Below are 14,116 nucleotides of genomic sequence, written 5' to 3' on the forward strand. Positions count from 1 at the left end.
GTCCGGAGACCAGAGACTGATGACATCGGATGCATGTATGTGTCTCCAGCTAAGTTTAGATTTTTAATTATTTTCTGCACTGTTTTTGATTTATTTATAATACTTATATTGCTATTTCTTTATTTATTTACACGTTTTTCTGGGGGGGGGGGGGAATAGATTTCTCTGGGGAGGGGAGCGGGGAGGACTAGATTGCTGAGGGGATTCGATCTCTCTGCTGGGGGGAAAACATACCGCCGACATACCATCGGCATAAAGCCACCTTTTTTCAGATGGTGTGCAGCTCTGGTGGTGTGTCGGTGGTATGCTACCAATGTTGGACTTTTGGGCAGTCTCTAGGGTGCTCCATGTGGACGAACGGTGTACATACTGCCCAGCGGTATGTCGCTGATGAATTTCCCGCCGGGCGGTATGTTGGTATTATTTGATCAATTTCGCGATTTTGAGTGGTATGTCAGCGGTATGTCAACCAATTTTGGCCCCTTGGAAATATGGAGCAATTTGTACATAATCCAAAGTGGTACTGTCTAATCTGGATTTTATGTTTTCCGTGTAAAGTTCACCCACCCAGACACAACCACTTTTTATCCACTGCGATTTGCAAAATGACAAATCTGTTTAGTCTACCGAGTGTTGAATGTCCATGGATGGAATTCAAGACTCAACCATCTCCACAGAAAGGTACACAGGTGGCTTTTCTCTTTACCTTCAAACGCTCGTGCAGCATCTACAAGGTTTGACCAGTCCAAGCCAGAAGCGGTATCTGGAAGAGGCATCAAGCCAGGATCAGTGAACCTTGACTTATCCACTAAAGATCCATCAGAGAACCAGAATTCAGCTGTGAGGAGAAAGGGGAAAAAGTGTTATAATATGCCACAATTTGTATTCTTAATTTCTCAAGATTTTATCACCACTGAGTTTTTTTTTTAAGCAGGCACGTGTCCTGGCCACCAGTGACAGATAGTGGACTTTCACCAAAGAACCGTGTCCCTGGAACAGCAGTGCTCTGCACCACTTTATTTGAACAGTGTGCATATCGCGACTAGTTTTCCTGTGGCTGCAGGGAATGTCACTGCTCATTTATAATTCATTATTTTAAACAAAGTTGATATAATTTGTCAGTAAAAATCTATCCCATCTCCGTGCTCCTTACATGACGTGGATCCACACGGTACTGTTCAGCATGGTTGACTCTTTACTGCCCTCTGAATTGGCCCAGCAAGCCACTCAGTTAGAAGGCCCTTCACCACTTCCTCAGGGGAAATAATAAATGCTGGCTTTGCCAGCGAAACCCACATCTCGAGAATGGAAAGAAAACAGTGTATAAGCAGGAGCATGTTGTATGATGTAGGGTTATTGACAAGTGGAAATATCACTGCTTCTCTCACGTTTCAGGATTTGTCTGATCCTTCACCACTTAGGATTCTTTTGTTGCTCCGCTTTGTGACTTGGGAGGACACAACAGGCAGTGAGATCAGCACCAGTGACACTGATCTACCGCATTGCTCATATCAGCATATTGCAAAAGGTATGGGGAAGTCTGCAAAGTTGAAGAGGACACCGTTGGGTGAAGTGCCAAAGATGATCATGAGGCAGTGTGCAATCCCCATAGGGGACTCTATCATCTTAGAAACATAGAAAATAGGTGCAGGAGTAGGCCATTCAGCCCTTCGAGCCTGCACCACCATTCAATATTATCATGGCTGATCATTCACCTCAGTACCCCATTCCTGCTTTCTCTCCATACACCCCTTGATCCCTTTAGCCGCAAGGGCCACATCTAACTGGCCTCAACAACTTTGTGGTAGAAAATTCCACAGGTTAACAACTCTCAGTGAAGAAGTTTCTCCTCATCTCGGTCCTAAATGGCTTACCCCTTATCCTTAGACTGTGACCCCTGGTTCTGGACTTCCCCAATATCGGGAACATTCTTCCTGCATCTAACCTGTCCAATCCCGTCAGGATTTTATATGTTTCTATGAGATCCCTCTCATTCTTCTAAATTCCAGTGATTATAAGCCTAGTCTAGTCTATCAGGCACACAAACAGCTCTATTTGTAGGAGGAAAGGCTCTGTCAAGAGCAGTCTCCTGTTTTCCAGGGGCCAAGATAGCTGATCTCCAGGATCGTGTAGATGATCTGATGAGTGGCAAGTTACTGTAGTAGGTTTACATATTGGTACAAATAATATAATGGATAGAAATTAATTTGCTTTGCAGGATTCCTACAAAAGCCTCATAGCTAACCTTCAGCAAAGGGGTGCAAGGCTGGTAGTGGCTGGGCTATTACCAGTCCTGTCCAGACCGATGGAGGGGAATAAACGAATTGTAGGGTTCAACAACTGGCTTTGGGATCTTTGCAAAAAGAAGCTACACTTCCATCGATAACTGGGAGGTGTTCGCTGGACAAGGCAAGTTGTTTAGGAGGGATGGCCTCCATTTTATCTTCCTGGGAGCACAAAGGCCGGCAGTGTGTTGAGCAGGCTTTCAGAAAGCATTTAAACTAATTCAGCAATGGGACAGTGCAGATAAGTTCAAAGATAGTCTTACCGAACTTGGTCATTACATAGATGCTAAGCATGCAGATAAACCAGGTTGGAAGCATACAAGTTTAAACAACCAAAAAATTTAGAGGCGAGACCTCTAAATTGTTTTTTTTATGTAAATGCACGCAGTATTAGAAACAAATTGTTGGAGTTGCAATCCTCTGTTGTGTTGGAGAAATTGGACACAATGGGCCTGAAACCGTGCTCCCATGGGTGGGTATCAAGTGCACACGTGCCCCCGTGGTCCCCGCAAATTCCGGGTTGAGGTATGTGAAGCACATGCGCCCTGTGCCGTAACCCTGCACTTGCAATCTGTCAAAATCGCACGCATGCAAAGGAAAAGGGCCTCCACGGGCGGACAACTACTTCTGCCCAGCGAATGTCCTTCAAATTCTTACGCCTGGTAAAGGTAGAGGTAAGGCCTGCTTTTACTAGCATAAGAGTTTTATAAAATAGAAAAATAAAATGTTATATATTAAAAACTCTGTCCATTAAGGAGAGTTTATTTTTTAGCCCTGTTGAAACATATTATATTAAAAAAATTTTTGTATAAATGCTGGCTTCGCTAGAGACACCCATATCCCATGAATAAAGAAAAATATTTTAAAAATTAGATCCAATATATGATTTTCCATAGTTATTTCATTAAAATGTTGTCAGGAAGCAGTCTTGTATATTTGACCAATTTTTCAGCTGCACTTCCCACCACAACAGCGGGTAAACCATCATGCCACTAAATGCCAGGAAGATTAAAATCACCCATCGGACAAAGGTCATTTTAATTCATTTTAAATATGTAATGTCTTTAAAATGTATTTTTAGCGTTTTGGGGGGTATTCCCATTCATACTTATGGCAGCTTCGTACGTACGGAATTACTAGAAGTATGAATGGGGATCCCCTACTTTGATAGGTTGGGCTGGCCCATGTGACCCCAGAGATCTGCACCGAACCCATACGACCCTGGGATACATGGGCCCCTACGCAGACCTTTGGGTAGAGCCCAGGCCCGCAAGTCGCCGATATATGATTTTCCATAGTTATTTCATTAAAATGTTGTCAGGAAGCAGTCTTGTATATTTGACCAATTTTTCAGCTGCACTTCCCACCACAACAGCGGGTAAACCATCATGCCACTAAATGCCAGGAAGATTAAAATCACCCATCGGACAAAGGTCATTTTAATTCATTTTAAATATGTAATGTCTTTAAAATGTATTTTTAGCGTTTTGGGAACACCAGGTACTTTTGAGAAATGATTGCGGTCAGAAGCCTCCAACCATAATTTCTGAGGCATGGCTCGATGAAAGTGATGGGGCAGAAATTCAGCTAAAGGGCTACAAGGGTTTCAGAATAGATAGAGTAGGTCAAAGGGGAGGTGGGGTTGCTATTTTTAATCAATGAGAATCTAACAGCTAGAGAAAAACTTGATATTGCCTCATCAAGTACAGCGGAGGCTATCTGAGTTCAAGTGGACCAAGCACACGGGCAGGGACTAATTCTCAGTAATTATTATAGGCCCCCGGGTCAGACACTTGAACAGGAGGAGTTATTATGGAAACAGATTGCAAATGCTTTTAGTATAAAATGCCATCTTTGTCCGATGGATGATTTTAATCTTCCTGGCATTTAGTGGCATGATGGTTTACCCGCTGTTGTGGTGGGAAGTGCAGCTGAAACACGTGTCGAAAATATACAAGACTGCTTCTTGATGACATTTTAATGAAGTAAGTAGGGATAATCATATGTTGGATTGAGTTTAAAAAAAAAAATTAATTCATGGGATGTGGGTGTCTCTAGTGAAGCCAGCATTTATTGCCCATCCCCAATTGCCCTCGAGAAGGTAGTGGTGAGCCGCCTTCTTGAACCGCTGCAGGGCTTTTCATAGCGGCTTGATACAACTGAGTGGCTCGCTAGGCCACTTTCAGAGGGCAGTTAAGAGTTCTCTCCATTGTTGTGGGTCTGCAGTCACATATAGGCCAGACCGGGTAAGGGTGGCAGATTTCCTTCCTTAAAAGACATTGGTGAACCAGATGGGTTTTCATGACAATCCAACAGTTTCATGGTCACCATTGATGCTAGCTTTTTATTCCAGATTTATTTAAAAAACTGAATTTAAATTCCACAGCTCCCGTGGTGGGATTTGAACTCATGGCTCCAGGCCTCTGGATTACTGATCCAGTAACATAATCACTATATGTTAGTGTGTTTAGTAGTGTTTAATAGTGAGCCTGACCTTGTATCGGCCTCTATATGGGGGAACATTAGGCCAATAGTGACCACAACTTTATACGGTTCCAACTGGCTAGCAGAACTAAAGGTACTGAGAACCTGCAACTCCTATAAGATTTCAGAAGAGCAGACTTCATCAAATGGCAGATGATTTGGAATGGGTAAATTGGCTAACCTTCCTGGGTGGTGATGAGGCCGATGTAGAATATAAATGGAAAGATTTTAAGAACAAGATAAAAAATGTGGAAAACAAATATGTACCCAAATTCAAAAGAAGGAAATGTGGAAAGAAAAAGCCAAGGACAAATAAGATGTAAACAGAATTGTTTCTATAAATTAAAGACATTTAATACTCAATTAAACAGAGTTTGAGTACTAAAGAAAACAACTGCTGCTATTAGATCAACAAAAAGTCTGATGGAAAAAAGGATCGTAGACAACTGTGGAAGTAATGGGAAAAGCTTTTACAGTTATGTGAGTAGTCAGAGAACTATCAAAGACTGCATTGGGCCACTGAAGGGTGTTCAAAGGCAGGTGACAAGGACTCACTGGGTATGGCGAAAATATTAAATGAGTAATTTGCATCGGTCTTCACCCTTGAAGATGCTCAACTATTAGAATTTAATAATGTTACTAACAAAACTATCATAACTGAACATATGGTTTAGTAAGAATTAAGAACTTGGAGAGAGCGGGCAAGCCAGATGATATCCACCCAAGGGTCCTCTGGGAGATGGGGCAGGTGCTGTGTGAGCTCCTGGCTTATATGTTTAATAGCTCACTGCACTCTGGAATGATTCCTACAGACTGGAAGAAGCTAATGTAGTCCCCACCTTTAAAAAGGTGACAAGACTGATCCGGGTAACTATAGGCCCATTAGTTTAACATCGGTAATAGGCAAGATGCTTGAAGGAATCATTAGGGCTGCAATATATGAATACAGTACTTAGAGGTATTAGGGACACCCAATATGGCTTCATAAAAAGGTCATGTCTTACAAATCTAATTGTATTTTTTGAAGTTGTTACAAAGTTGGTGGATGAGGGAAGTCCAGTAGACATTGTCCACTTAGATTTCCAAAAAGCTTCCAAAAGATACCTCATAAAAGGCTTCTCTTATAAAATCGGAGCCTGTGGTATTCATGGTAATCCCACAGGGATCAGTGCTGGGTCCGTTGCTCTTCACTGTTTTTATTCATGATCTGGATGTAAGTGTAGGGGCACAATCTGTAAGTTTGCAGAAGATACCAAGATCTGTGCAAGTGTTCGAACCGTAGACAATGCTCGTCTGCTTCAGGCAGAACTTAGTGTTGGGAGATTGGGCTCAAGACTGGAAAATGATGTACAACTTGGGTAAATGCAGTGTTATTCATGTGGGCAGGGCAAATGCTCAACATTCATACCCCCTTCAGGGAAAGGCATTAAAGATGGTGGAGTGAGAGAGAGATTCGGTGTATACATCCTTAAAGGTACACACGCAATGGGGTGTATCCATAGGAGAACTGAGTGCAAGACCTTAGTCAGGCCGCACGAATACTGTGTCCAGTTTTGATCTCCTCGCATGGTGGGTGATATTGAGGCTTTGGAAAGGGTGCAGAGGAGGGCTACTCGACTAATTCTCAGTCTAAAGCAGCTTATTTAGCAAAATAGGCTAAAAGAGTTGGGATTCTATACCTCAGAGAAGTGTAGACATCGGGATGATCTGATTGAGGTTTGTAAGATAATATATGGGACTAGATTATGTCCTAGCTGTCAGTTTATTTCAATTCAATAGGTTAGGCAGAACCAGGGGTCACAAGTTTAAGTTGTATAAGGCTAGATCTAGGTTAGATGTCAGGAGGAGGTTCTGTTCCCAGAGAATAGTAGACCTCTAGAACTTTGGGAGTGTAGTCACTGTTGTAATGTGGGAAACGCGGCAGCCAATTTACGCACAGCAAGCTCCCACAAACAGTAATGTGATAATGACCAGATAATCTGAGTTTAAGCTTTCCTCTTGTGGTTTACAATGCCATCACAAACCCAAGGTGTTTTATGACCATGTAACAGACTGCGTCTTATCTTATAGGCAAGCACAGGACTAGCTTTTTGATATTTGAATGCTACTTACTGGCTTGCACAAGTCTATTGCACGATCCTTTGGAATTAAATGGGATACTTAAATAAAACATCTTGAATAACCAGCTTTCTAGATCATTCTATCAATAGTTCCATCAGTGGACTGGCAGTTAAAAGAAAAGTGCTTGATGGGGAGTGATAAAAGCTAAAGAAAGCGTTCTGACTTTTGCCTATTTACTCCACATCATAGAACTTGTCTTAAAAGTGGATGATGATAAGTGAAGCAGCAACACAATGAATTACTACTGGTTGAGCTCTTGTGGCAACACACACGGGGTCCAGACCAAATGTAGTCTTCAGGTGAAGTGGTATTAGAGAGCAGCGGTAATTGGAGCAGGCATAATTCAATCCCCATTTTAAAGGCATACATTCTGTCCTTTTTAAATTAAAAAAACACCCTCCCATCAGTGATGGTGCTGCAGTGCCATCACTGGCAGGAGGGTGTAATTACAGTGTAACAAGTTTACATAGGCAATTTCCATAAATGTGGACATAGGAATTTATAATGGAAGTATACAAACTGGGACGAAGGTATGTCTTTAAATGCACTAATGTGCAACCATTAACCCCGCTCTGGTACCGATGAATGTGGTGTATTTAGATTTCCAAAAGACATTCGATAAGGTGCCACACAAAAGGTTACTGCAGAAGATAAAGGTATGCGGAGTCAGAGGAAATGTATTAGCATGGATCGAGAATTGGCTGGCTAACAGAAAGCAGAGAGTTGGGATAAATGGGTCCTTTTCAGGTTGGAAATCGGTGGTTAGTGGTGTGCCACAGGGATCGGTGCTGGGACCACAACTGTTTACAATATACATAGATGACCTGGAGGAGGAGACAGAGTGTAGTGCAACAAAATTTGCAGATGACACTAAGATTAGTGGGGAAGTGGGTTGTGTAGAGGACACAGAGAGACTGCAAAGAGATTTAGATAGGTTAAGCGAATGGGCTAAGGTTTAGCAGATGGAATACAATGTCGGAAAATGTGAGGTCATCCACCTTGGGGAAAAAAAAACAGTAAAAGGAAATATTATTTGAATGGGGAGAAATTACAACATGCTGGGGGGTCTTTGTGCATGAATCCCAAAAGGTTAGTTTGCAGGTGCAACAGGTAATCAGGAAGGCAAATGGAATGTTGGCCTTCATTGCGAGAGGGATGGAGTACAAAAGCAGGGAGGTCCTGCTGCAACTGTATAAAGTATTGGTAAGGCCGCACCTGGAGTACTGCTGCAGTTTTGGTCACCTTACTTAAGGAAGGATATACTAGCTTTGGAGGGGGTACAGAGACGATTCACTAGGCTGATTCCAGAAATGAGGGGGTTACCTTATGATGATAGATTGAGTAGACTGGGTCTTTACTCATTGGAGTTCAGAAGGATGAGGGGTGATCTTATAGAAACATTTAAAATCATGAAAGGGATAGACAAGATAGAGGCAGAGAGATTGTTTCCATTGGTGGGGGAGACTAGAACTAGGGGGCACAGCCTCAAAATATGGGGGAGCCAATTTAAAACCGAGTTGAGAAAGAATTTTTTCTCCCAGAGGGTTGTGAATCTGTGGAATTCTCTGCCCAAGGAAGCAGTTGAGGCTAGCTCATTGAATGTTTTCAAGTCACAGATAGATAGATTTTTAACCAATAAGGGGACTAAGGGTTACGGGGAGAGGGCGGATAAGTGGAGCTGAGTCCACGATCAGATCAGCCATGATCTTATTGAATGGCGGAGCAGGCTCGAAGGGCTAGATAGCCTACTCCTGTTCCTAATTCTTATGTTATGTTAATGTGTCGCACCAATGTGCCACCATTAACCCTGTTTTGTTCTCTAAAGATGCTGCATTGTAATCCTGGTGGATTATAAAGTGGAACTGGATGGAAAACTTCTGCCCCTCCCCTTGGCTCCCCAAACAATCCCTCACAGCCGGGACAGTACCTATTCTCGCTAAACTCGGTGCTTTGGTCAGTTTCACCACGGTTTTTATAAAACAATTACAACTTTAAAAATTTAGTCCAGTCTGTTGAAAAGTTTCACTTTCATTGCAGTGGTCACCGCTGTGATTTAAAACAAGATATTTTTAGCACACTTGCGATCTTTTGCATAATATATGTTTGTCAAAGTGAATTACTGAGTATTGTGAGTCACACTGCAACTGTCGCGAGATTACCAGCGAAACCTGGTAGGTAACAAACATTCAAAACCAGAAAGATATTCTCCTCTAGACCCACACGGGAAGGAGCTGAAAATATCTGTGAAACAAAAAAGCACCAGTCTCCAAGTGATAGAGGAGACAGCCCCAGCTTGGAAATATAGGCTCTGAGAAACCGTTGCAGCAAGATCAGCTTGTCCCATCAGAAGTCCTCTGAAAACCTCCCAAAGTTCAGAACAAAATGCACTTTTCTTGCCGTTTGCAAACACTCTCAGCACTTGTTCGACATAAAGATGCCCAATCGCAAGATGCTCTTTGTAATCATTGCAGAAAATTTCGTTTAGTTCCAGTTTTTGAGTACACATCCAATCAGCTATTTCACAGAAGGGGAAAACATTATTTTGCATCTAGCGCTCCACGATTATCACAGGGCAAAATGTCGCTGGTATTTACTCACTTCGCAGGCCAGAGGCGCAGGGGCTGAGCGAGGCCCGTGGAGGTAAGGTGCAGTGGTAAGGTGGGGTGGTGCTGAATAGGATGTCATTCGGCAGTGCTTGTTCAAGCATTGAACTTCGGGAGCCTCGCCGGTTACTACATATGCTTTCGTCAGAGAGCGTGCGATACAGCGACTTCTTCGGTGACAAATTCCCAGAAACAGAAATCTTCACAACACGGGAAAAGAGAAGACAGCAGCATTAAACACAACCTACATTCTTCCACTGAATGTTGTAATACCATGGCACCCAAAAGTTGTATTTAGAGTGTAAAGGAGTGAGGCATAATTTCAATTACATTAAAAATAAAATAGCTACTTTAAAACCTCTCCCACAAAAAGGCTTATAGCATTTCTGATGTTTGATTCTGCATTGCTATCCTTCCCTGAAAGCACAGACTCATGCTAGAGTATGGCTTGCCCAGGTTAAGGGTCAGTTTGGCTCACTCACTTATTGGAATCAGAAGACTGTGGGCTGAAGCCCCACTCCACAGCCATGAGCATGTAATCCAGGCTAACACTTCAGTGCAGTACTGACGGGACAGCAGCAGGATATCAAAAATGCGGGGCATCGTATCAAGTCTTCACTGGATGTCCATATATACACACATTCCAGCATTTCCACACCCCCTCCCCCTCCCTACCAGGAGCACTCGACCAATGGTAGAACTCCTACTGCTGTCCTGGATTGTGAAGGTGTGGAATCTATTAACAGAATTAGTGACTGGAGCAGAGACCACGTCAACATTTAAAGAATGGGTTGTAAAGGTGGTTGAAGGAAAGAGGGATATAGGGATATGGGAACAGGGCGGCTACATGGGAATAAGACTACTGCTTGTGTGGACAGTAAAGTCGAGCACACACTGGTTCTGTATTGCAATTTCTACGTAATTCTAATAATTAACTTTGGGATATGTCAGAAATTGAAGCTGGTACCAATCTAGATGGTGCAGTTACCAATTCAGCCACAGGGACCGTTTATTGGATTGAAAGCAGAACTGATCTCATTGTTTAGGTTACACGCTATTTGCCTATCTACTACAGTTAATATTTAGAAGGCATTTTAACAGTTTTTAAAGTAAGTACAGAGTCAGGGACTCCCCTCCCTTTTGTCTGGCTCTGTACGTTCCTAAAAACTGTTAAATCTTGAACATCTTCCATTTTTGACAAAAGGTCAGCAACCTGAAACGTTAACTGTTTCTCTCGACCTGCTGAGTAGTTCCAGCATTTTCTGTTTTTACTTAAAGTTTGTAGAGATACTTCTACCGCCGCCCCCCCCCCAAAACTTCGAGAAGATTCTAAGTTAACGACCAACAAATCTGTACTTTCTCGTGTTCTTATGCTCTGTACGCAGCGTGCATGCAATGTGCCACATCATTTAAATGGAACTGTCAGCCTTCAAGCCCCTTTGCGACATGTGAAGAGCGTGGTAATCTCCACTGACATCTGAAATTTGGAGAGCTGGGGGTGGGGTGGGGATGGCTGATGTGTGTCGATCGACAAGCTGACTACATATCCTGAGAAATGCTCAGCGGATTATAGCAGATTTCGAGTAACTAATTATACATTACACAGTTGCTGAAATCTTGATAAAATCAAATAAACCTTTTAAAACCTAATGACAGTGATGGCTCCCAGGAAAATGTGAGGCTGGCAGCCCTGGCAGTATTTATTAAAAATCATCCTGTGCCCTGCTTGATTTTAATGTGAAATGACTTTATTTTAATATCATGCCTTTCTGCATTGATTAACAGCATGTGATGTGCAGCCGGATTTAGATAACAAAGGCTTGCTGATGCTTCAATTGTCCCCGCCCCACCGTTACTGCCTTTTCTACATTTACTTTGGCTTTCTGTACCAAGGGAAACACTCAGATACTGCCCTGTCAGGATCTAATCCTTCCTCCACAAGCGCCAATTGGGTCTCTCACCAACCCATGACTATTAGTAATTCTCCCCATTTTTGTCACTGGCCAACGAGTGTTGTGCTTGAGTGAGCTCCCCCATCTCCCTCCTGCCACCGCCAGCTACTCATCTGCTGGCAGCTCCATCACCTGACCACACCCACTCCCAACTATGGAAGTGGCCTTGACTAAAGGCACCAGGAGGAACTATTTGCTCTCGTGATACCAAGCCAATCCTCGTGTTTTGGCACAATATGCGTGCACACGCAATGGTCTTTTCTTTCCGATAGTTTCCGTGTCCCAATGGCGCTGCCGGGGTAAACGAGACGGCCAAGATGGCATCTGAGGCCAGGAGCACCAATTCGCCTTTCCTGCCTCTGCACAGAGCAGGGTCGGTGGCCGGGCTGAATGGTTGCCATGACCTTTGCTGGACGTCAGCAAACACCCCCACCCCGCATTTTATTCTGTCTGTGGACGGAATGAGAACTCAGTTCAACCCAACGACACAATTTCCCCATCGTTGCCGAATACAGACATTCCCGACACAGTGAAGAGTCACAAAGGAGACTTCAACTTTGTATGGAAAGTCGATTTCAAATTATTTTAGTAACTGTGTGGTTCTTCTGACATTGGTAAATATGCCAGAAGGTATACATTGGAAAATTCAGCACACAACATGGAGGCTGCAAGTGCGACAAAGCAGCTGACCACACGAGGGTCTGAGGTGCAATCATAAACCACTTGAGCTCCACTCAGGCGGATTATCAATGACGTGTGGTTTGTCATTAAAGCAACTGGTTGGTCATGGGGTTTACCAGGAGTTTCTTTCTGCTGGCAACCGAAAGCGATCAAATCCCAAGATCAGAATTGCCAAGTGGTGATCTCTGCCACGATGTTAGGTAATTGAAAACAAGGTTACAGTAAATCAGCTGTGGGTGAATATATTATAGGGTAATAGAAATTACAGCACAGAAAGAGGCCATTTGACTAGTAATTCAACAAGTTAATCCACTTTAATTCATGTTTCTGCTCTTTCCCTGTATCCTTTTTCTATTCTGCCTTTTTAAAATAATTATTCAATTCTATAGCCTCAAGAGGCACATGGTAAAGCACTCCGAACCTTAACAATTTCTAAAGAAATGCTTCCTGACTTGCCCCGTTACTCTTTAATGGATAGTGGTTTGTGTTCCCTGGTTAGCAATTCACTATTTTCCACTGTGTAGCCTCTCGAAACCTTTCATAATTCTGAGCATTTCTATTAGATCCCCTTTACCTTCTCTGTTCCAGTAAAAAGGAAATGAAGTACAGTAATAATGCAACCACAATGCTGGTGTGTGTAGGGATATACTGGAAGGCAACAGGTCAAGGGTGTAGCATTCTCACAAAATATGCAAATCTGCCGAACTGAGACAATATTAATGGCAGGATTAAGGTCAGATACAAAGGTTTATTTGTTCCAATCATATGAAAACTTTTACTTTCCAAAAACACTTCCTCATACAACTCTCAAATTTGGAGCTGTGGGGCAACAATTTCTCAAGTTAAGCTGCTCAATGCCTGTAAAACAGAAGCCTCCAATACTGGCTAAGTATCAAGTGTCTTCCTACATTTCCTTTTAAATTGCTGCTCCCATCCCCGAATCTTCCCTGCCTTGACACTGGCCTCTGGCGCCACACCCAATTGACAATTCTTTATTTATCGGCCTGAACAACGAGTCATCAGGCTATCCAGCTGTACAGAAATGAACAAACTCGCATTTATCTCACACCTTTCACGGCCTCAGGTCACCCCAAAGCACTTTACAACCACTGAAGTATGTGTGAAGTGTAGTCACTGTTGTAATATAGGAAACGCAGCAGCCAAGTTGCACACAGCAAGCTTCCACACACAGCAGTGATAATGACCAGATAATCTGTTGGTTGAGGATAAATAATATCCAGGGCACCAGGAAGAGCTCCCACTTCTCTTCTTCGAAATAGTGCCATGGGATCTTATACATCCACCTCAGAGGGCAGACAGGGCCTCAGTTTAATGTCTTATCCAAAAGACGGCACCTCTGACAGTGCAGCGCTCCCCTCAGTACTGCACTGGGAGTGTCGGCCTAGATTTTGTGCTCAAGTCTCTGGAGTGGGACTTGAACCCACAACCTTCTGACTCAGAGGTGATTGAGCCACGGCTGACACAAGATGGTGGCCATGCCTCGTCTGTCCACTCCGTGTTCACGCTCCCCCTTACTGTGTGGATTGGTGTATAGCAGTCAGACTCCAAATTCTGATCAACTTTCCCTTCCTTAACCAAGGGATACAGCAAATAGCCACACTGCTCCAACTGAGATCAGCTAAATCATCACAGACCATGGGGCCAAAATTGCCCACTGCCCCAAATGGGGCGCACTTATCGATTTAACTATTGACTTTATTAGTGCGATTTTGCCCTTTTTTTTTTTGAACGATTGGTTTGGGGCGGTGTTTCAGGTGGCTGCGGGGCAGAGGCGGGTCGCGAGCAGGGTGATGATGTCAGCGCGACGCGTAGCAACATGCCTCCCCTTCGGTTAAAGGGGAGGGCCGCTGCGAGCTCTGCAGCCACTTTAGTGGCGCCCACTGAGCCACCAGGGAAGGCTTTGGCCAGGCTAGCGGTCCAGCACCTAAGAGAGTGCATTGACGGTCCGGCCGAACTTGTGGGCACCATT

General features: G+C 43.4%; 1 protein-coding gene across 4 annotated transcripts in view; it reads right to left on the bottom strand.

Annotated features, from left to right (window-relative positions):
* sipa1l2 (signal induced proliferation associated 1 like 2) overlaps window positions 1-14,116 on the bottom strand; it is a 541,912-nt gene that overhangs the window by 44,404 nt on the left and 483,392 nt on the right. For all 4 annotated transcript variants that reach the window (XM_070884682.1, XM_070884684.1, XM_070884683.1 and 1 more), the window contains exons 17-18: window positions 9,489-9,693; window positions 707-838 (exon numbers count right to left, since the gene is read on the bottom strand). In XM_070884682.1, coding sequence (XP_070740783.1) covers window positions 707-838; window positions 9,489-9,693 — 337 coding nt within the window. The remainder of the gene's footprint in view (window positions 1-706; window positions 839-9,488; window positions 9,694-14,116) is intronic.

Source organism: Pristiophorus japonicus, chromosome 7, assembly GCF_044704955.1.
Source record: "Pristiophorus japonicus isolate sPriJap1 chromosome 7, sPriJap1.hap1, whole genome shotgun sequence".
Classification (NCBI taxonomy): Eukaryota; Metazoa; Chordata; class Chondrichthyes; family Pristiophoridae; genus Pristiophorus; species Pristiophorus japonicus.